The sequence below is a fragment of the Drosophila santomea genome, chromosome 3R (genome assembly GCF_016746245.2).
Source record: "Drosophila santomea strain STO CAGO 1482 chromosome 3R, Prin_Dsan_1.1, whole genome shotgun sequence".
Classification (NCBI taxonomy): domain Eukaryota; kingdom Metazoa; phylum Arthropoda; class Insecta; order Diptera; family Drosophilidae; genus Drosophila; species Drosophila santomea.
Window position 1 is genome coordinate 14,802,125 of NC_053019.2, and position 20,239 is coordinate 14,822,363.

The 20,239-nt window shown below is 41.9% G+C and overlaps 1 protein-coding gene across 3 annotated transcripts; it reads right to left on the reverse strand.

Moving 5' to 3' along the window:
- Positions 1 to 46: 46 nt before the first annotated feature.
- On the reverse strand, positions 47 to 19,895 carry LOC120454703 (alpha-mannosidase 2). 3 transcript variants are annotated; one of them, XM_039640240.1, is made up of 5 exons: positions 19,542 to 19,895; positions 4,784 to 5,292; positions 2,710 to 4,729; positions 2,109 to 2,652; positions 47 to 2,039 (listed from the first exon to the last, which is right to left on the reverse strand). In XM_039640240.1, the coding sequence occupies exons 1-5, from the start codon at positions 19,558 to 19,560 to the stop codon at positions 1,268 to 1,270; spliced, it is 3,864 nt and encodes a 1,287-aa protein (XP_039496174.1). In that variant the 5' UTR covers positions 19,561 to 19,895; the 3' UTR covers positions 47 to 1,267. The 3 variants fall into 3 exon arrangements, with proteins under 3 accessions (XP_039496174.1, XP_039496175.1, XP_039496173.1); XM_039640241.2 differs by lacking the exon at positions 19,542 to 19,895 and adding an exon at positions 13,175 to 13,257; XM_039640239.2 differs by lacking the exon at positions 19,542 to 19,895 and adding an exon at positions 11,899 to 12,130.
- Between the last annotated feature and the right edge of the window lie 344 nt (positions 19,896 to 20,239).

Sequence of the window (20,239 nt, forward strand, 5' to 3'; positions counted from 1 at the left end):
ATCAACAACCTTCAATTCATTGCAATGAAAAACACACTTTCCGCAATTGGTTTCATTTAATACTTTATTTTCTTGTATCCATACAATTAGATATATAGTAATAAGTTTTTATAAATAAATACACAAAACAGTTTTATCCGTTAGAAGTAATCCATCCCATATATCGTCTTTTAATCCCTACGTTCTGAATATTCTAAAGTGTATGTCTTGCTTCCATTGAATGCTTTGTTTCTGTAGTCAGTAGTAACTATTTGAATAACTCTCGTATACGACAATACCAGAGCTGAGAGAGGGCTTATTTCTAAGTGGTTTATCGAATATTAGAGCTATTTTTACCGTGCCTGAAAATCCTATTCGACTATTTACAATATTGCTAGTGAATGTAAGGTTATATTTGGCTTATATTTTTGCTACCCCACTACGCTGCTCATTTAAAACTTATATCCTAGATACGCTTGTGTTTTGGTTAACTCTGGATAAGGGCTAGGATTGAATAGAATAATTGAGATTAATATTACATGCCAATCTTGCAATCGTTTTAGGCTAATCAGTCTAAACAAATCGATGCGAACGCTAATCGCGCAAACGAAAATGATAATTTATTTAATTTGCTGTCTAAATATTTCATTCTAAAATCAAGCTAGTTCTTAGCCTAAGCTTTTTCATTTCCATGTTGCGATTTAGTTCAAGTTTATTGCACATATATATTAAAGTATGAAGCTGGGAGGATTAAGGGGAATGCATTGCTATAGGCAGTCGAGTTGGGTATTTTGGCCTATCGCTCTAAGTCAAGCTGTAAGTTTGTTTGGGTGGGTCGATTTGTATAAATAAGAAGTTTAAAAGGTTATATGAGCTAAAAGAATATTTTGGCTACCCCTAAGCATTTTTAACTTTGATCATATATGTAGCTTGTATAATTATACCCTATTGAATGAAATATAAGTTTTCGGAAAAGTCAACAAGTAACTAGTCGTAGCCTCATTTCTCCTTGCGCTTTGACCTTTTAAACAGACGAACATGATTAAAATTATTCATAAACTTTCATTCCATTTGATTCAACAAAAAAAAACCTAACCACCCTATTGTATCTTTATAACTATGTCGTGTGCTTTGTACTTTCAAAACTGTTGGAGACAGACAGTAGACGTGACGAGAACTAAATAAAGCTGAAAACTTTGCACTTGGCTTTTACCACTAACTATTAGAACTAACCCAAAAATAAATAAAAAATATGATAACCATTTCCGCCGAATAGACTGTAGCCACCTTACACCTCCGAGCGGAATGTAAGGTTGAAGGTGCGCAGCTCCATTGGTTCCAGACTGATTTCGCCTAGAGAGCGTATGTGGAAGCTTTCCCTGGTCGATTTTTGCTCCGTCCCCGTCAAACTGGTGGCTTCGATTGTATGCAGGCTCAGCCGACCTAGTTGCACATTACCCAATCCCTTGCTGGACAGAGGACATATGGAGTCCATAGACAATTCCCTGCCAGCGCTCACACTGCAATCGAATCCTTGGCGATGCAAAACTAGCAGCGCCGAGGCGGACGGAAACAGTTGCAGCTCCGGATCGGATAAAGTGCGCAGCGTGGTCAGGTGCACGTCGCAGGGCAGCGGTCCCTTAGGTAAAAGCCTGACCAAAGGCAGCAGTGCAGAGGCCAGTTCTGGCTGCTCCAGGTTGCTTACAAAGTACAGATTCGGCGGGTAACGCAAGGCATTTGCCAGGTGCTGAGCCTGCTGACTGAGTACCTTGTAGCTCGGTGGCTGAGTCACATGCTGGCCACTCGGGAGGTCCTCCACGAGCAGCCAGAACTTGTGCCGCGTCAGACGGCTGTCCACGACGCCTTCACCCATTCCCCGATAATCGTCGTACAGTGTGCGCCGATCCAGCATTACCTCCAGCTGTCCAGGCTCATAGCTGGCCGCTCCTTGGGCATGAGTGGTCAACAGAGTGAGGCGAACGCGACTGTCCTGAATAAAAGCGCCCGAGGTGATCGGGAAGTAGTTGCCCTCGATGCCAATTGCCGGCACTTTGATACGTCTAATAGTGTGGAGGACAAAATTAGAAACGGTTTTTTTCTGCAATTTTTTCCTGAGTGACTTGACTTACTCATGATACTGGAAACCGTTCTGATCGCTGTAAAAGACGGGAAGCTCCGGCATGGTAGCCGCATCGACTGGTTCCTTAAGTGGATCCCGCTGCATCGGAACTTGAGCTATGTTATCTATGTTGGTGACAAATCGCATAAACAGCTCCGTCTCGCGATTCTTGGGCGGGGGTTCGAAATCTATATCATTCTCAACATAAATGGCTGCATCCAGGTGAGTTCTTGTATTGAAGATGCGCACTGTGTGCGCCAAAAAGGGTCCATAAATGACAGTCACATCGCTAGCTATTGGACCCGAGGTGATAATGATGCGCACGTCCGTATAGCCCTCTAGCACTTCCTTCTCGGCCTCACTCTGCTCGGGATCGGTCTTGAAGAGATATGCACCAGAGTGGAATTGGGCACTGCGGTAAGCGGCAAACTTGATGTTGCATTGAAGCGGCTTGAGCAACTCCTTCTTCTGGTTCTTACGCGTGATGGTCTTCAGAAAACCGCTCTTCTCGTCGAACAGCAATCGCATGTGAGGATTCTCCAACTGTATATCGCCTGTATAATACACGTTATTGTAACTTGTTGAATTTATTCATTTTCATCGAAACTCACCCGCTGGCTTGGCACGCGCCTCAAAAACTGCAGCCGGTGGGGATTCAGCTTCTTCAGCCGGACTCACTGCTGCTGGTTGCGATTCCGTGCAATCGTCGCAGTATATAGTTGCTATGTTTCGCTTGAAGTTGACCTCGTCCACCTGGACGCGATAAGTGCTCAGAGATAAAGGTTCCAGCTCCGCCACGAACATCACCTCGAACTGGCGCGTCGAGGTGCGAATGCGACCCACAGTGCCAGATACGGATGTGCCCAGACCCTGTTCATAGGTATCGGTGATGTTCCACACTGGATTGATCTGGATGTGATTCAATTCTACACCTTTGTCGTTAAGTATCTTTACATTGGGGTGTTGGACGCGTAGCGTGACGACTTCCAACCGCTTCTGGGCCAGCGAATTGTACAGGACAAAGCTGCCAATCGAACCGGTGGAAGCTGACCCGGCGGCTCCGCCTTCTCCCGCCGGAACAGTAGGCGTGGATTCGTCCCCGTTGGCCATCTGAATTGGCATCTTGCGCGGCAGCTTGTTAAAGTTATCCCGCTCAAATTCGCTGAGTAGGAAACCGTGATGTCGAGGCTGGCCCTTTTGAAGGAGGAGCTCTAGGCAGGATTCCTGCATCTTTACCATGTTCTGAGTGCTCTCGAACAGGCGCATTGCATAATCCCTCATTACCGCTGCCTTGGAAGTACCAGTAATGGCATCGTGGTGCTGGAACAGCCCCAAATTCCGCCTTGCGTTAATGATAAGCTCGTAGTTCTTCTCGTATATCTTAATCGCATTCTCGCGCTTCGCTTGACGAGCAGTGTTGTAGGCCAGGGTGAAAACAATTTCTGCGGATCGCAACTGATGTTCCAGCTCGGAGCTCAGGAGCTTGTAGAACGGACGTGTGGTGAAGTAGCCTGACCAGTATGCCGGCCTGCCCTCCGAAAAAATATCGGAATAAACAAAAAAGTCACCCTTAAAGGTGGGAAATCCTGGGCTACGATCCTTCATGCGCTCCTTGATGGCCTCGAAATAATCACTGGGAGTGCCAAATCGGATATCAGCATTGTAAAGCCTTCGATTGGCCATGATGTGATCAATTAGCTTCTTGTAGTTCTGATACTGCTGATCCACCTCGCGATCCTTGTTGTATCGAAAGTCATCGCCCACTGGAATGAGGGCCACGTTATGTGGAAACAGCGAGGCAGTCCGGGCATATTGCTCCAACAGCAGCTGCGCTTTTGACTCTAGATTGTCGTCAGTAATGAACTGCGCCTTAACTGAGTACTCGGTGTACTCGCCCGGAATTTTGCGGAAGTCAAAGTTTAGACAGATGAAGGGATGTGGGCCGCACGATCCCTTAATCGAGTAAATATCGAAGGGCATGTTGTGAGTGAGCAGGCTACCAGTTACACTATCCTTGTCTTTTCTACTTCTCCAATAGGGTTTCCAGATGAAGTCACCCGACTGCTGGCGTGCAAACCACTGCTTCCAGGCGTAATGAATCCGCTGGATGATGGCTCCCTCGAAATTCGCTCCGGACAGCAAATAAGGCACAGTGCTGCCATGACCAAATGGATCTATGGACCAGCCCACTTTCGGTGTGACATTAAGGTTGTTTTTTAGCCACTGATGGCCCTCGATGAGCTGATCTAGCATCGGATAGATGTGGACATTCGCCTCATCCGTCATCACCCATCCACCAGTGGTGATCTCAATGCGACCAGCGTCGATCAAACGCTTTAGTGCTCGCTGTTTGGTGGGATGCGCCTGATCCCACCACAGCTGGAGGAAACTGATCTCCGACCAAATGAACGTCATGTCTGTGTATTCCTGCATCTTGGTCACAAGTAGGTTGAGGATTTGCCGGGAATCCGATTGAAAGTAGTTCGTGAAGGTCTTTAGCCAGCCAGGATCATTATGGGAGTGCGGCACCACTATGATCTTCAGTGGCGGGCGCTGCTTGTCCTTCTTCTGCGCATCAAATCGCTCCTCAAAGCCACGATCCCAGTACTCCTTCGATCGCATCCATTCCGGCTGTAATAATTGTATTTTTAATGTGTTTCCCAAATGAACAGAAGAGCCACTTACTTGAAAGTCAAACTTGCTGTGCTCCTCGCTAGCCGTTACGTTCGTATTGCTCTGAATCAGTTCATAGCACTTGTCGCCCCAGTTACCGTTGGTGTACTGCTCCTCTGATTGAACTTCCGTCGATCCCGATGGTTGCGCCGACTTTGTGTCCGATGATCTCTTTTGGTTTGAGGCGATCACCATGTGCTGCTTCTGTTGGTGGATGATCGAGGATGCACCTCCGCCGACGCTGAAACCAGTTAGACCACTAAGTGGCGATCCCCGCAATGCCGCCGATGGGGCACCCGTCTCGGAAATGGGCGTTGGATTGGGCTGGCCAATGGAGATGTAGTAGAGGCAGAGCAGGATCGTTACGAACGCCGATAGCAGACCGATGCAGCGCGCCGATCCGCGGCGAAAGAGCTTGAACGACATCCTCGTCAGTGGACTGCGCTTGCTTGTCCCCGGCAGGGATTCCCCGGAAAGATCTCGCTGCTGGGCTTCTTCTTTACTTGGACTGTTTTCTACATCTGCAACGGTATAATAAGATTTATTATAGATAGCTAACAGAAAGAAAATATTATGATACTCCAAGTCTGCATTTGTTTATCTGCACGGCATTTAATCCAAAATAACCAGCATTTAAGCCGCTTATACATGCACAAAACGTTAAAAATAGGTAGCTTCCCACACATTTATACCAAGCTGAATCCGGCCTCTGATTTTATTTTCCCCTCACTAATCCTGTCTGGGCTGTCCTTGCCGCAAGAGTGTTTGAATATTTTATACGGAAGAGGGCAGGAAGTTTAGTGGAGAATTTAATTAAACCATAACAAGTGCGAGGAAGGGGAGCAAGTGCCTGGGGCCTGGTGTAAGGAATGCATAAATGCTTGTCAGGAATAAGTGAAATTCTAAGCAAGGTGCTTGTATGCCTCTTAAATTCAAGCAAGAAAATGTGCAATAGAACGAAAAAGATAAAGATATCTAACTCTCACAATGTCAAAGCCATACATATTTAAACTTGACAAAAAATGTTGAAATCCATAATCTTCTGTGATTCGTGATTAAGTTCAGAGTTCAGCACTGAAAAGTCAGCATTTCGGGATTGCCCAGCCCCGCAAGTCAAACCAACGAAACGAACTATGCAAACTGAAAACTCAATCAAAAACTCTTCACATGCGCGCAGAACTTTTTGCAATGATGAAATTATTGCATAGTTTGCCACAAACTTTCTCTACCGTAATAAAGCTATGAACTCCACACAATCCATGGCCAACCCATTGCGGGCAAATAAATTAATGCCCCACAAATGAGAGACAAAAAGGCATGTTGAACAAGTTAACAATTTCCACAGCTGCACATGATTTATTCACTTTTATTTGCCATTCTCCGTAATTTAGGTTTTTATTTCAGTTCGAAACGCAGAGAAAAACATGATCTCCTGCCAACTGAACGTTGAATTCAATTTAATTAAAATTTAAAAGCATTTAAGGTCCAGCGAGCAGCAGCTTCGTTGCATCCATTCAAATGTTCCACTGGACTAAAAAGGGGTCCTATGCTAATCAGCGGACATTAACTGATGTTGCCACAAGCCACCACCTGTCACCCAACGGAACCACCGTGGCCCCCACTCACATAGCCCCTCCTCAAACCACTCTTATGGTAATTTAAGCGGTTCCCCTGTCCCAAGAGCCCCATTCATTCCCCCATTCATTTTCGCTCCACAGAGAAATGTGGCAAGCGTGCTGCAGAAAAAAATAATAATAAAAGAACAGAGAAACCAAAGCTTAAGCTCTCTAGAAAATGCCCAGATGGGAGAAATTGTTAGGGATTCTGGCTGTGGAGAAACCAGCGTTTTGAGATCTCTGCTGATACTGTAAAAGTTCTCTTCAGCAACAATTCCCAACAAAGTTTGCCTCAATTATTTCAATTAGTCGAATATTTTCACTTCCTTCCGACCCAAGAAGCTAAATAACTTCCTGCCCAAAGGAAACCGAAGATGGCAAGCGTCAACTGCTCCGGGCAGCTCGTCCTTGACCCCCATCAAAGAGTTTTCCCAGTACATTTATCCAGCAAAAGTGCACAGAAACACATTTTGTTTCAGAAAAATGGCGAATTCGAATATCAAACATCTACATAAGTTTAAAAGAAATGAACCGAAAATGTAGACGCAGTTTACCTAATTAGTTTAAAGGTTCATTTATACGCATAATTTATTTTACAAAAATATTATGATGTTTTCTACCGTGCAACTATTTTAGAAATACCACGATTTTTCTTTGTGCTGCTGTCAACACGAATTTTGAGAAGAGTTTTCTGACAAATTTGATTCCATTGCAAATTGCACTTTGTCAACCATTTTGCCAGCGCCGAAAGGATGACATCCTTCATCTGGGAGTCAGCACGTATAGCTCCTTCGGTTTCCTTAGACGTGTTATCCTTTTTTTCTGTGGCTGCTTTCCGTCACTTTGCTCCTTCTGCCCAATATAATTTCGAATTGGAAAATGACTTTGTTTTGTTTCCTTTTGCCATAGTTCCCTCCTTTCCTGTCTTTTGCTGATTGTGGGTGTTCGAGTTTGTGTGATATTCCATCTATCCCTCCTATTCAACATGGGACCCAACTCAAAAAGTCAGCTTTGCTGATATCCCAGTTTCTTTTCGTCCTTGCCCTTTGCTGTGCTGTTTTCTATTCCCTCTTGCGCCCCCATTGACCCCTTGAAATCCCCCTGAAGGAGCTTAATTTCGTTTGAAGTTGCAACTTGAGGCGCCCATGTGAATGCTTTCAATGCAAATGGATATATTTTCCACCCTGTTGAGTGGGAAAAGCAAGGGTATGTAAGAGGGTATATTGACTCAAGGCATCACATGATATATTTTCTTTATTTTATTGTTTATATCTTATTTTATATATTACTTATATAGTGTAAAGTGTATGGCTGAAGTAAATAAAAGCCTATACCTCAAAGGGTATCTAATAGTCTAATCCCCTGTTATACATTGTGTCTGTGATGTATTGGTTGGCTCGGTTGCTTTTCTTTATTCTCCTGCCAACCAAATTTGTAGTTTTTGTGTATGAAAAACTTTTCTGAAAGCCCTACGAATCAATTGTAAACTTTGCTGTTAGCTATTTTCCTCTTTTTATAGGTGGAAGTGGAACTTTTGTATCGCTGTTATTCAATTTCATAATACTTTTCCAATCGAATTTTAGTTCACAAACTTTTCTTCAATTGAAAATGGAAACAAATTAGTCGCTTTTTGCCATTATTTATGTAGAAACATAATCACGATCACGACACCTTTAAATGGCAAAAAAGTAATTTCCTTTTAATTAAAAGTTTCTTGAAAAAATTAATTGAAAGTCACTGCAATCACCTGAGAAAGCCGAAAAAGAAGGCCAAGAAAGAGGACAGAAGGCGGCAACTGTGAACGTAAATTCAGTTTAAAAATGGTAAACGTTGGAGGGCCAAAAAACAACAAGAACAAAAACAATAGTTTGCATAAATGGCACGGAAATTGCAGCTGCAGCTGAAGGCAAAAGGAAAAGAGGGCCTCAACAAACTGAAATGGTTAAAAAACTGTTTTCTTAGCGGCAAACGAAAAGTTACCCAAAAAAGCGAAGAAAAAACGTAAATGTAAAATCGAGGTGAACAAACCGCAGTTTTTATACCCTTCTATAGCCTATAGAAACTATTAGTAACAAAGTTGTATGGTTGCTTTAAAACAGATTATAACAACACCTTGGAAGTTAAAAGGTGCGCAATAATATTGGCTGTTCGCAAATTATCTAAAATTAAGTTCAGCATTTATAAAGCCTATAAGAACTTTAGGACGTTGCTTAAAACTTAACCAAAGTATTCTAAAACAAATTTCAATTCTGACTTCGGACTTTTGGAGTGGCAGCTGAGGTCCCCCCTGCTCCTCATTTGCCAATGTCAGAGAAATGGGCAATGAGAGCCACGCCAAAGGGGCAAGGAGTTTAGCAAGGTCCCAGAACTTTACAAAGAGTTCATGCTTTTTTAATTAAAGAAACTAACGTTGCACCAGAGCTACCAAAGCAACCAAAGCGACCAGAGCGACCGAAGGGGCACAGAGGGGTGAACAACCAGTTATGGCAATTTTCCGGAGCAGATGAGCATGAGTAATGCGCCGGTTAAGCCGCCAGTAGAGCGTGTGGGCTTGGCATGTGCCCACCATATAATCATATGAGACTTAAAAGAAACAAGTCAAAAAAATAACTTTAGACCATCCGGGCCAACTTGGGCCAAACTATAGCAGGTCATTAGCATAGTCAGCGGAGCAAAAACCAAAAGCAGGCCTACAAATGATGAGTAGTTTCGGGTGGGGGCGACATATGGAGGGCAATTACCAGAGGAAGTTGTCAAGATCTAGCTTAAGATTTCTGTAATCAAGATTGTTCCACTTTTCATTTCGCATCTTATAATTGCATTTTCACCATCAAAAGACGCATAGCAGTAAATTGTGGGTGTACTTGGAATCCATAGTTGCAAGAAGCTTTGTTTGGATTATAATAGCACACTTAGCTAACTAATTTATGGAAAGCAATTACCTTTTAGTACACGCAATTATACATAAAACTTATAGTTACAACTATCAATTACTTATAAACATGGTATACATGTTCTAAATTTTTCTCAACAAAACCCCTTTTGTTATTCTTTTTAAATTTCTGTGCGGTACAACACGACATCTAAAAATATTACCCTTGTGTTAGAAATCTCATTAAAACCTACCCGTTGCTTTCTGCTTAAGATTTATGCTTTTCTATTTTATGTTCCACAACCCATAAAACAAAGTCGCTCCCCACATATCACACCTTTGGCGACTCAGCCACAATTGAGTAAATGGAACCAAAATAAAAGAATTTGAAAAAAGCACTCCCGCTGCTGAAGGGCCCCCTGTTAATGGCAAGCCAACGAAGCGAACGAGTAAATTTTGGAGGGGACCGAGGAGCATGGATGTACATATGCAAGCATGTACATACATAGCTGTGTATAAAGCTATGGACTTGATGCCGTTAGACAAGCAGAACTTTGGAGCTAGCCCGTCGAATTCACACTTACTCACTTATGCAGCGACGCCATACGTGACATATGGATCAAGGTACAAGAAAAAAAAGAAAAAAGCAAAAACCGTACTGGCTGTGCCCATAAACTTGGCCAAAAACACGGCAGTCCGGAGTCCGGACCATATAGGGATTGGGTGGCGCGGTGGGAGGGAAAAGCCAGCGGGAGTAGCGCCAATGTTGATTAAATGTCAACAGGAAAAACAATATACGAGCGGAGCTATATGCGGTACTGGAGCATACGTTATAACCACATATCAATATCGATGGGTTACCAACTTCCCACAGGAATGGCGACCCACCATCGCTGATGAGGAGAAAGTTGCTCCTCGATCGCTATGGTTTATGGTTGATTTGCTCTAGCGGTTTCGGTTATTAAGCAATCAAAACTCATTTGCTAATATCTGCAACTGATTGGGATAAAAGTGGTCCACACAGAGAGATAAGTAGAGAGCTCTTCCGTTCCAGGCACTTGAACACTAATCAAATAGACCACGGTACATTTTGCCAATTAGGTGAGTCCAATTGATTTGCCACTAATTAATGGAATCTCTATGCAAGCCGTGTTGATTGCGCCAATCAGATTATTGCAAATAATTTCATATTACCCTGCTTTTGAAGCTAAATGTGTCTGCAGAATGACTGAAAAGCAGCCATGCATTCTTTTTTATGACTTTGATGCTTTAAAAGCTGTATTTATTATGTTCGGTTTATGATGGAAAAGTAGATAAAAACCCAATGTTGATTTTTTACTTTAAATATGCCAACAGAAATTTCTTGATTTTCTCAATTTCCTTAAGGCGACCATTTCAACCATTTATGATTCCATTTAGTAGGGGTTCCCCCATTAGTTTATTGATATGGCTTGGACTAAGACCTTAACGCCAAAAGCTATAAAATGCTTTAGATGCTGACAAAGCACAAGTCGCCTCATAAAATGTGAGAGTTTTTTCCCGGAACGTGAGACTTTTTACATTGTGCGGAAGGTTTCTTGGCGTTTGAGTTGGTCTGGTTTTTGCATTGTTTGGCGAAAAGTACGCAGAGGAAAATGAAATGAAAATTAATTCTTGTTTTTTGTTTTCCATATTTTTCACGCAAGACCAAGACAAAAGGAAAATGGGCGGAGGTCTTGGGTAGCATTGCGAACAATAACAACGTTTATGGCTTTGATTATGAAATTTTCCGTTTCAATTTCATGGAGCTAAACGGTGGGAAAAGACTCACTCCCCTAGTTTGTAATGTATATAAAGCAGGTTTACAGTTACCGATCGCTTCCATATAAGTAAAAATAACATAGGTCCTCATATGGTGAGAACTTTGAGTGAATTGGAACCCCTCAAGCCGTTTGACACCATTCGCTGCCCAAAGATCCAGATACTAGACTGATGTGAAGTGGGTCTATTGTCTCCTTTCTGTTTACCTAACGAAATAAAAGTTCTGACTCACTGTTGGTTTAAAGTGTTAACTAATTGCGAGTTTGAAGGTGTTGAGGTCTCCAAAGCGGATTCCCTTCGAATAACGAAAAATTTCTTAGGAAGTTTAGGAACCACAGACCGTTTTATATCACCGTTTATACAATTTGTTGGTAGAAAACGTATGTACGCTTATAATAGGGTTTATAATTTTGCCCTCTTTATTGGTATATATTCCAACATGATTTATGATAAAGTCGTTTTATATAAAAAGTACTACCAGTTCGGTAGGAAATACGAATTTAGGCCTACGTTGGCAGAAAATGTTCTCATTGAAATACAAAATAATTACTTTACGTTAAACGATGTTTATGGTTACTACAAATTTGCAAGCGAAAATGCATTTTTGCTTCGATGTGCAAATTTTCAGCTTTTATTATTATTAATTAAGCTCACATAAATAACAACATAATTTATAATGCTGTTTATATTTGGACTTTTATTTCATAATTGCCAGAGCCAATTAAATGGTGTTTGAATTAATGGCTGCTAGTCATTTGCAAATTGCAAACGAAGTTTGCTAAGTTACAAATGGAATCAAATGACTTTTTTGAATATTCTGTGGCTGCATTTTCACTCACGTATCAATTGTTGCCTTCTGCCAACCGATTTCCAAACGAATTCCATGGCGACCGATTTCAATGTTCAACGATGATTGGTCAAAGATGACCATTTAAGTCCAGAGCGGGTTCTGCACTATTTAGCAAAACGCTAAAACGCCAGCTTATTACTATGGAAGCTTTTGTGCCCGCCAACCAAGTGTAACCGCGGCCAAAGCCGAATGACACATGGCCAACAGCGAGCCGTGGCTAACCGGGATAACTCCGATAATAATGGAACATCCATCCGGAACATCCATCGGCGACGTGTCCCATACCTTTTGGCCAATTCATGGCACACTCCCCGCTTGTTTCTCTTCACGCATCATTAGCAGCCGCCTGGTACTAATTTGTACATACTCGTATATATTATATATACGCTGTTCCAGGCTGATCACCATGTCGCGCGGGGGGAGGGAGGATCGAAATCAAATGATTATTTGTGCGAGTCGGTTTATGCGGTAAAGCGATACGATTGCATGATGACATGACATCGCAATAACCAAAAACCTGCCACCGGAAAATTGACAGCACCAGCACGCCATCCGCCAACCAACGTGGATGGGGGAAATTTGAGTATGAGCTAATGGAAATAAATAATAACCGCATGGAGTTGAGTTGTAGTCGAAGTCGGACTTCCATAAGTCGCCATCCGACATCCGACATCCGAAGACTCTTGTCTTTGTGGGGGTCGCGTTTGATTCAGCTAATTTTAGTGGCACGAAACCGGGAAAATACACTTATCGTGGAAATCGATACACCAGCTGTCTTCAGTGACAAGCGGCCAGGAAATTGAAAGGGGAATGATTCCCAGCTTGTGGCAGAAACCTGAAACTTAGGGCATCAACTCTAGGTTTTTATTCCTGGACTGATGAAGATATTCAATGCGATGTGAAAAATATGCATTACACAGAAATGCTGATTAGGATGTGTGGCTTATAATTAATACGAATGTCACTACGAGCTTTATTCAGGAAAATAAAAAGTGGAATGGAATTCCAAGATAGCTAATCTGAATAAATTGAAATGCTGAAAGACTAACGGAAAAAAAAATATAAAAGTTCGATAACACTTCCAAAAAGTTTCAAAGCTATTTATATACTGCAACAGCTTTACAGATTAGATCTTAGCAGCATGAATCACCTAAGCAACCACAAGAAACCCATTTTGCAATCGCATCCCAGAATTTCTCATTGTTATACCTTAAAATAAACTGCAATTTACATGTCTATTACATAAACTTACATTACCAACTTACACACGAATCGGGATGGCAAAAAGTCCTTTCGTCCTGGCGCGGAACAAGGACAAAACACATAAATCAGCGCCTGCACACAGACACAGACAGAGAAACAAACACAGACAACGACACAACCAAGCGGACACTCGCAAAACGCTGGGCTAAAAGTTTTTCCTTGTTTCACACAATGCTGCTATAAAAAGGATGCGAAAAGTTTCCACGTTTCTCTCGCTTAATTTAAATGAATGCACGTCGGATTGAATCCTTTATTGGCTCTGAATGGAATACTCGTAATTAGAGACAAAGCTACAAAGCCATTGTTGACCTTTCACTCTGATTTGCTGTAACAATTCCCCCGTCCTCCAGGCTTCCGCCTCAATTTATTTGTATTTTTCCACTCGCGTTGTCCTTGCCGGCGCGAAAAGGATCAAATCGAACAGCCGCCTGCAGGATCCCAGCGACGCACCCACTGCCAGCGACCGAAAGCAACTGAGCCGCGCCACGAGGAGCCTCAGGAATCGTGGCAGGCTCTCCTCTCCGCCGGAACTCGGCTTCTGTTCGGTTCACCTCGGCTCGCAAGCAGCCGGCAATTGCAGCAGCCACACGTCCCCCGCCAACAAGTGGAGGTCCCTTCACCAGTGATGTGTACTTGGACACGCTAACAAATTAAATGATAAAATATAATCTAGCTAAAAAACATAAAGGGTCCGTAGATATCCATTGTTTTCTCTTTTTTCATGTAAATGATACATGATATCCCTATGGTCAAAAGTAAAATATTTTAGCTACAAAGTTATTTCTAAAAGTATAAGTATTTAAGTTTACAAAGTATTTCAGCTACACAGTTATTTCTTAAAGTATAAGTTTGTCTTTAATAGCAAATGAGCTCTGGGGAATAAATTTGTATATGGGGCATGGGGCAAAGAAAAATGTGAACAAAAGCAGACTTCAAATATTCAGATAATCACAATGAACTTGATAAGTTTTTGTTCAAGTTTTAAAGCGTCTGCATATTTTTCTGTTTTGCTGATATAAAAGGAATGCCAAACCATTTGGTTGAAAAATGTTTAACCACCACAACACAGTCAAAATTAAAACAAAATAGGAATGTACGTAATATAAAACAAAATGAAATATTTGTAGGTATTTTAAATATTTTTTTTAGCTTTTTTTAAATAAGCCATAAAATGCATCCCTAGTAAGACAGCTGCGATCCATTCGTCCAAGTTGCTGATGGCTCCGTTCTGTTGACCAGTTTTGGCCTTAGTATTTGCTTTGTCGGCGCCGTCAACAGCAGCGCCATGTAATCACCGCCCCTCACCTGTAAACCCCTCCCCTGCTCCTCCAGGTCACCCCCTTAGAGCGCCTTGGAGTGCGGAGGTGTGCGCCAAGTCGCCCCTTTTTCTCATCTTGGCTTGGAGCAGCAGCTGGAATTAGTTTTGTTTTACAGCTGGGTGAGGTGGGAAGCATCAACTGGGATTCCCGTTGGTTCCTCCTGTTTGTCAAAGGTAGGAAAGAATTGCTTTGGGTTGTTGCTTTTTACTCAAGTGTTGACAGCTGTACTTATTAATTATTTCTGTTGCTTCTTGCGATTATTTGAGAAAGAAATCCCGACTGAATGAAAAGTGTGATGACTTGTTGGAAAAATGTGTAAGTAGGTTTTCCTTGCATGATTAAATCTATTGCATCTATCTTATACTTTTTTCCTAATTACGCCATTTTAAAATGTTATTTGCAACCAACCACTTACCAACTACTTAAAAGTTATTTCGTGTGCACTATTGTGTTCCACTATCTTTTATGGCATTTAATATGGCACATAATATTTTTTTAATTTGTTGTAAAGTTCTTGAACGTCTTTGGCTATTGGCGAACCCATTTCGGTTCCTTTACAACCACAACGTGGAAATCTTTACTTTGGCATTAGTCTGCGAACTCACTTAAGGTGTTTATTCCAGTCCAGAAGTGGGATCAGGAAATTTAAGAGCACTTCGTTCGCTTAAAACTTACTTTTAACGCAGAGGAACGTCATTTAATGATTTAAAAAGCAATTTAGTTGGTAATTGGTTGGTGATAATTGTTGATTCGTGACATTGGACTTCTTTATGTCAACGTTTATCTCATAGTTATAGTCTATGTTATATAATATAATTAAGGCAAAATGCTGATTTAGTTTGTTAATGTTATTTTCTTAACTTGTGTTTATTTATATTGAGAAAATTCTAGGCTGCTTAGTACGAGTTATAGAATCTCGACGGGTTTTAATCCACATTTTATAATTTTGAATTTTCCGCCTGATGAGATAATGAATGTCAGTAGATTCAGTTAGAATTCTTGGCTTGGAGTTTGGCTTTTGTTTAGCCTCTGGAGAGGACTCGCCCTCGACGGACTTTCAGGACTTTTTCTCGGCCGACTGCCAGCGAGCAAGCAATTAACTTTGAAAAATGCCTGGAAACAAGTGGCAGAATGAGCAGAAGCAGGAGCAGAAGCCGGAGTATAAGAAGGATAAAGCCAGAAGGCCAGGTCCCTGATGGCTGATGAGTGATGGAAGATGGGTGGTTGGATGAAGTGGGAAGAAGTGAGAGAGTGCATCTCGAGTGGCTGACTTGGCTGGCAGCTTCAAGTGGCGAATAAGCTCTCCTAAACGGGACAAGACAAAGGAACCCGACCAGAACACTGGAGAATGCTCCTCCAAGTAATCCCAGTGACTTCCAGCCATTTTACTGGGACCAAGTGGGGGGTGTTGTGCGGCAGAAGGTCGTTGTTTATCGATTGCCAAGTAAAGCAGCCATAAAAGGGAGCGCCAAGACCGAGGAGAAATGGCGAACAAAACAGAGACGGAAAAGAGAGCAATCGAGAATTGGCACAGGCCCTTGAAAAAGTTGTTGCCACTGCCTGTTCTTGTCTTCAGTGTTCAGTGTTCAGTCCTCTTTTTGTTGTTTTGTTGTTTGTTGCTAAGTATAAGCCCACGCAAATGAGACGGCGACGACCGACAAACGACAACGTAGATGGGCCACAAAGACGATGATGATAATTATGATGATGGCGACGGCGACGGCGACGGAGTGCGGAACAAGTGCAAGTGAAGGCATTAGCAGGAATTAGGATCAAAGTTTGGCATGCACTCTAGATAATCGTTTACCAACCAAAAAGTGATGGCAGAAACAGCTAAATATTTTGTGTCTAAATTGAATCCTGGAATACCAACCATGTATTATATTCCTGCTGATAAATGATTCCGCATTTTGTTCATACAGATTAAACTGCATATAGCAGTCTGCAAAGTTTTAATGCGCTGTGTATATTGATAACTGTGTTCCAGCACCTCTGCAGAAAAGTTGAATTCTGAATGGATCAGAACATCTGCACTCGAAGTCCTTTATTATGGCCTCCATCCCCAGGCCAATCCCCTTTTGCATTTACGGCCTGCCAAGTGGCCATCTGGCACCCGTTGGCCGAGCGATTGAGGGCAGAGATTCCGACTCGGAGCGGAGGAGGTTTTTTCGGCTTTCGGACTGAAAGGAATGGCCGGGTGAACGGCAGACGGAACGTTGTCAAGCATCGAAAACCCGGACCAGACTGCGGGGCCTGACTCATTGAACCACAAGATGAATACAAAGATGCCAAATCAACTCGAACGAGTTTCTGCGGCCTGCAGTGCACATTGGTGGTGGTGGTTATGGTGGTGATGGTGGCTCCTTGCCCCCGCTTGTCCACTTGGTTTTCAGTGTTCGGTTTTCGGGTCAATTGCATCCTGCCGGCTTGTTGGCAGCACTCGAAGCCAAAGCGACATTTGAGTTTTGCACTCGGCCTAAACGCGCACCAACGACGACGATTCTCCTCCAATGGAAGCCCCATTCCGGCCAAGTGCGTGCTACGTTTGTCAAATTGCCAGTTGCTGTCGAGAGTGCAGTGCTGTTTTCCCGTTTCAAGACCCCAATCCTCCGTTTGTCGTATAGAGCTCCAATGGCCCCCAACGACGGTTGACAAAACCAGAATTCGGTGGCAGCAACAATAACATTAACAACCGCAACATTTGTAATGGAAATTCCTGCATTGAAATCTCTTTCATTGTTTTGGTTCATACACTTCATGTGAGGGTATAAGGAATTTCTCATGGCATACGAGTAGATACCTTCATCGAAAGATTTACGATTTAATAATAAATTACTCATCGGATGGTTTAGAAATGGAACGTATTTGCACTTACGATTCAGAACCGGTTTTTAAATGCCAAACTAGTTTGTTATGCAATTTAGTTGATTCTATAAATATTTGAAATGATTCTTATACTATTTGCTACAAGTAATATAGCCTCTCTGAATTGAATTGATTAAACCACTTACACAACAAATAGTTAGTTATTGGATTATGTATTCCTCCTTCAAGAAAGTCAACCCAAAATGTCCAAATATAAATTGACAAAACGTATCTAACAATTCAAAAATGTTTGGGAAAACTCATCAGGAGTATTCAAAGTTACAAAACACCCCAGAACTTGGCTCTTCTTCCGGACTTTTTGTTGGTTTATTTTTTTGTGGTTGGTATTTGATTTTCTTTTTTTTTTGCCAGCTGTTGAGTGCAAGTGCCACTGGCTTTGTTGCTGCTATTGCTGTTTTGGCCGGGTTTTTGTTGCTTTAGTTGCTGCAGTAACTGTTGCGGTTCCGTCAACGTCATCATCATCGTCACCATCATCCCCGGTCGTCTAAAGCACCCCGGGGAAGTCAATGAACCTGCCTGGCAGGCCTCTAATATTGAAACCCCACACCAAATCCTTTCAGCTCCATGGGCAACCTGGCCAGTGGCCACTTGACCACCGATGACGAGGCTTTCAATTTTGGGCCATTACATCTGATAGCATATCGATTGTTATGATTATGGGAGAATTTTTGCCCGCTCCAGCTGTCCCCCTGCCAGTGAAATGGGCTGTCCATGCAAATGAGGTGAATGATTCTTGAAATGCTACGAGCTAATGTCGAAAAGTTGCAAATTAGCAAAAAACAATCACCATGAGAACAGAATCTGGGTAATGGAATTCCAGAAATATGTTTGTGCCAAAGTCAGATCCTAATCGAAAAGTTAGTGTGGATAACTAAATTCGACGCGAAACGCAAGGAAATAAAATCTCACCCGAAATAGATTTACTACCTGTCCAAAAAATGGTAATGTTTTTTCTGAAGAATTGAGTAAGGTCATTAAAGTAGTGAGAAGAATAAATTGCAATCAGTATACGAATTTAAAAGCAGAAAAATGTTTGTTTTGAAAATTTCTAATCCGTAGTTATTTTCCCAAGAACATTTGCTAGTAACATTTTGATTATAATCGATTAGGCATTGTTTCCTGGTCTCGTTATGGTTATATTATTATAATATTATTATATTTATTACTTAAGCGTTAACCATATCAGCATAGTTTTACTGTATGAGTTAAATACAACCGAGACACATAATAACTTAATTAAATGCTGTAGACAACTATAAACTGATCGCATTTATTTAAAATATTAACATATACTGACAAATTAAAGTAAAAGCAAAGTGTGCTAAGTGAATTGAAAGCGACTGAGACCAATGGCTTCTAATTACCACATAGCTGTTGTAGAAATAACAGGCGTGCGAAAATTCAATAGTAGAAACAAACAGCAAACAGGGGACCCAAAATCCAGATGGTTGGATAAGAAGGGGGCTCCAAGGTGGGGATGAGGATGGGAATGGGGATAATAAGAGTAGAATAGTAAGCGCCCGTTGCGCGAGAAAAGTGAAACGGACACCGCAACAATGAAAAAATCAATTTAAATTGAATTATACAATGCCAGCACTCGGCGAGCGCAAATAAAAGCGAATTGCATGGCACAACAAAAGTGGAAATGAAACCAAAACGAGATGCCTAAACGGGTTTAGCGTGCCCCCCATTAAAGATATGAGCTATAGTATGTTATAATATGCTGTGGTATGGTAGTATGGTAGTATGGTACATAAAAGATGAAACGATTCTCAATGAATGGTGAGTGGTGGGCATAAGCTGGGAATCGAGTAGGGCTAAATAAAGATGAGCTGCATAAATTAAAGACAAGACGCCTGCATGTCCATTATTTACCCTCTGCCGTTTGCAATTTTGTAACACTTTGTCTGCTCCGATTCCTATGCTGGTTTTATTTATAACCAATCCCATTGCGAATCGAGTGCAGAATCAGTCTAGACGGATAACTTAATTGGGATCCCCGAGCCCAGAAAGACACCCAATTTCCTTTGTTCGAGACTGAGAAATCCGGTTTTCCTCATCCTTTTTTTTTTTTTTTTGACAGGGTAAACAGACGCTTTTTGGAGGGTGGTTTCTACATTGATTGGAGCTCTAGTGCCGCAAGTCACCGCTTTCGATTTCTCACCTTTTGTGACACTCAGCATTTGTTTATAACTTTTCGGTTTCCATCAAACTCCCACGCACACACACATGTCCACGCGAAACAGTTACAATTTAGCCGTAATCCTTGACACACACACACACGTGCACTTTACACCCGCGCAAAGGCAATTACAATTGGCGTACAACGGGACATATAAAATGTGCTTTATTGGTAAAATTGATCTGATGGCTGAAAGCTAAAGCAACGCTTGATTATCTCGAGGATTATCGCGTCGTCGCGAATCAATAAAATGCCGCAATGCGTCCGAGCGGCAATGTTGTTGTTAGGACTAAAACACTCAAAACGTATCCGCTCCGCAACCGAACGATTTGAAAATTTATCGACGACTGCCGTTTGTTTGGTCGTATGTGATTTGTAGTACATTTTTGAGTCTGTCGTTTTGTGGTATTTTTCTGCGGTCACACTAGAGCGCCAATGCGGCCGTAAAGGGAAACTTTGATTGCATTTTTTAATGGAAATTTTAAAATCTTTTGGATTTTCCTTTCAACAATTTAAAGTCATTGTGTTAAGAGAAGCTTAGAGCACGTTATTTTGCGAATAAAACTAAATACCTTTTGTTCTGTGGTAACTACTTTGCACTTTACACTAGAGACAATAAGTGCAATTTCTTTTCTAACAAAACACAAAACTAAACGTTCTTTTTTTTGAGTTAAAAGCGT

What these genes read in the sequence shown, in the direction of transcription:
- LOC120454703 (XM_039640239.2), bottom strand. Translation starts at nt 11,944, where the DNA reads ATGGAATTCGTTTGGAAATCGGTTGGCAGAAGGCAACAATTGATAC. An exon ending in ACAGCAAGTTTGACTTTCAA is followed by an intron (nt 4,730 to 4,783) that starts GTAAGTGGCTCT and finishes CAATTATTACAG; the next exon opens with CCGGAATGGATGCGATCGAA. An exon ending in GGCGCGTGCCAAGCCAGCGG is followed by an intron (nt 2,653 to 2,709) that starts GTGAGTTTCGAT and finishes TGTATTATACAG; the next exon opens with GCGATATACAGTTGGAGAAT.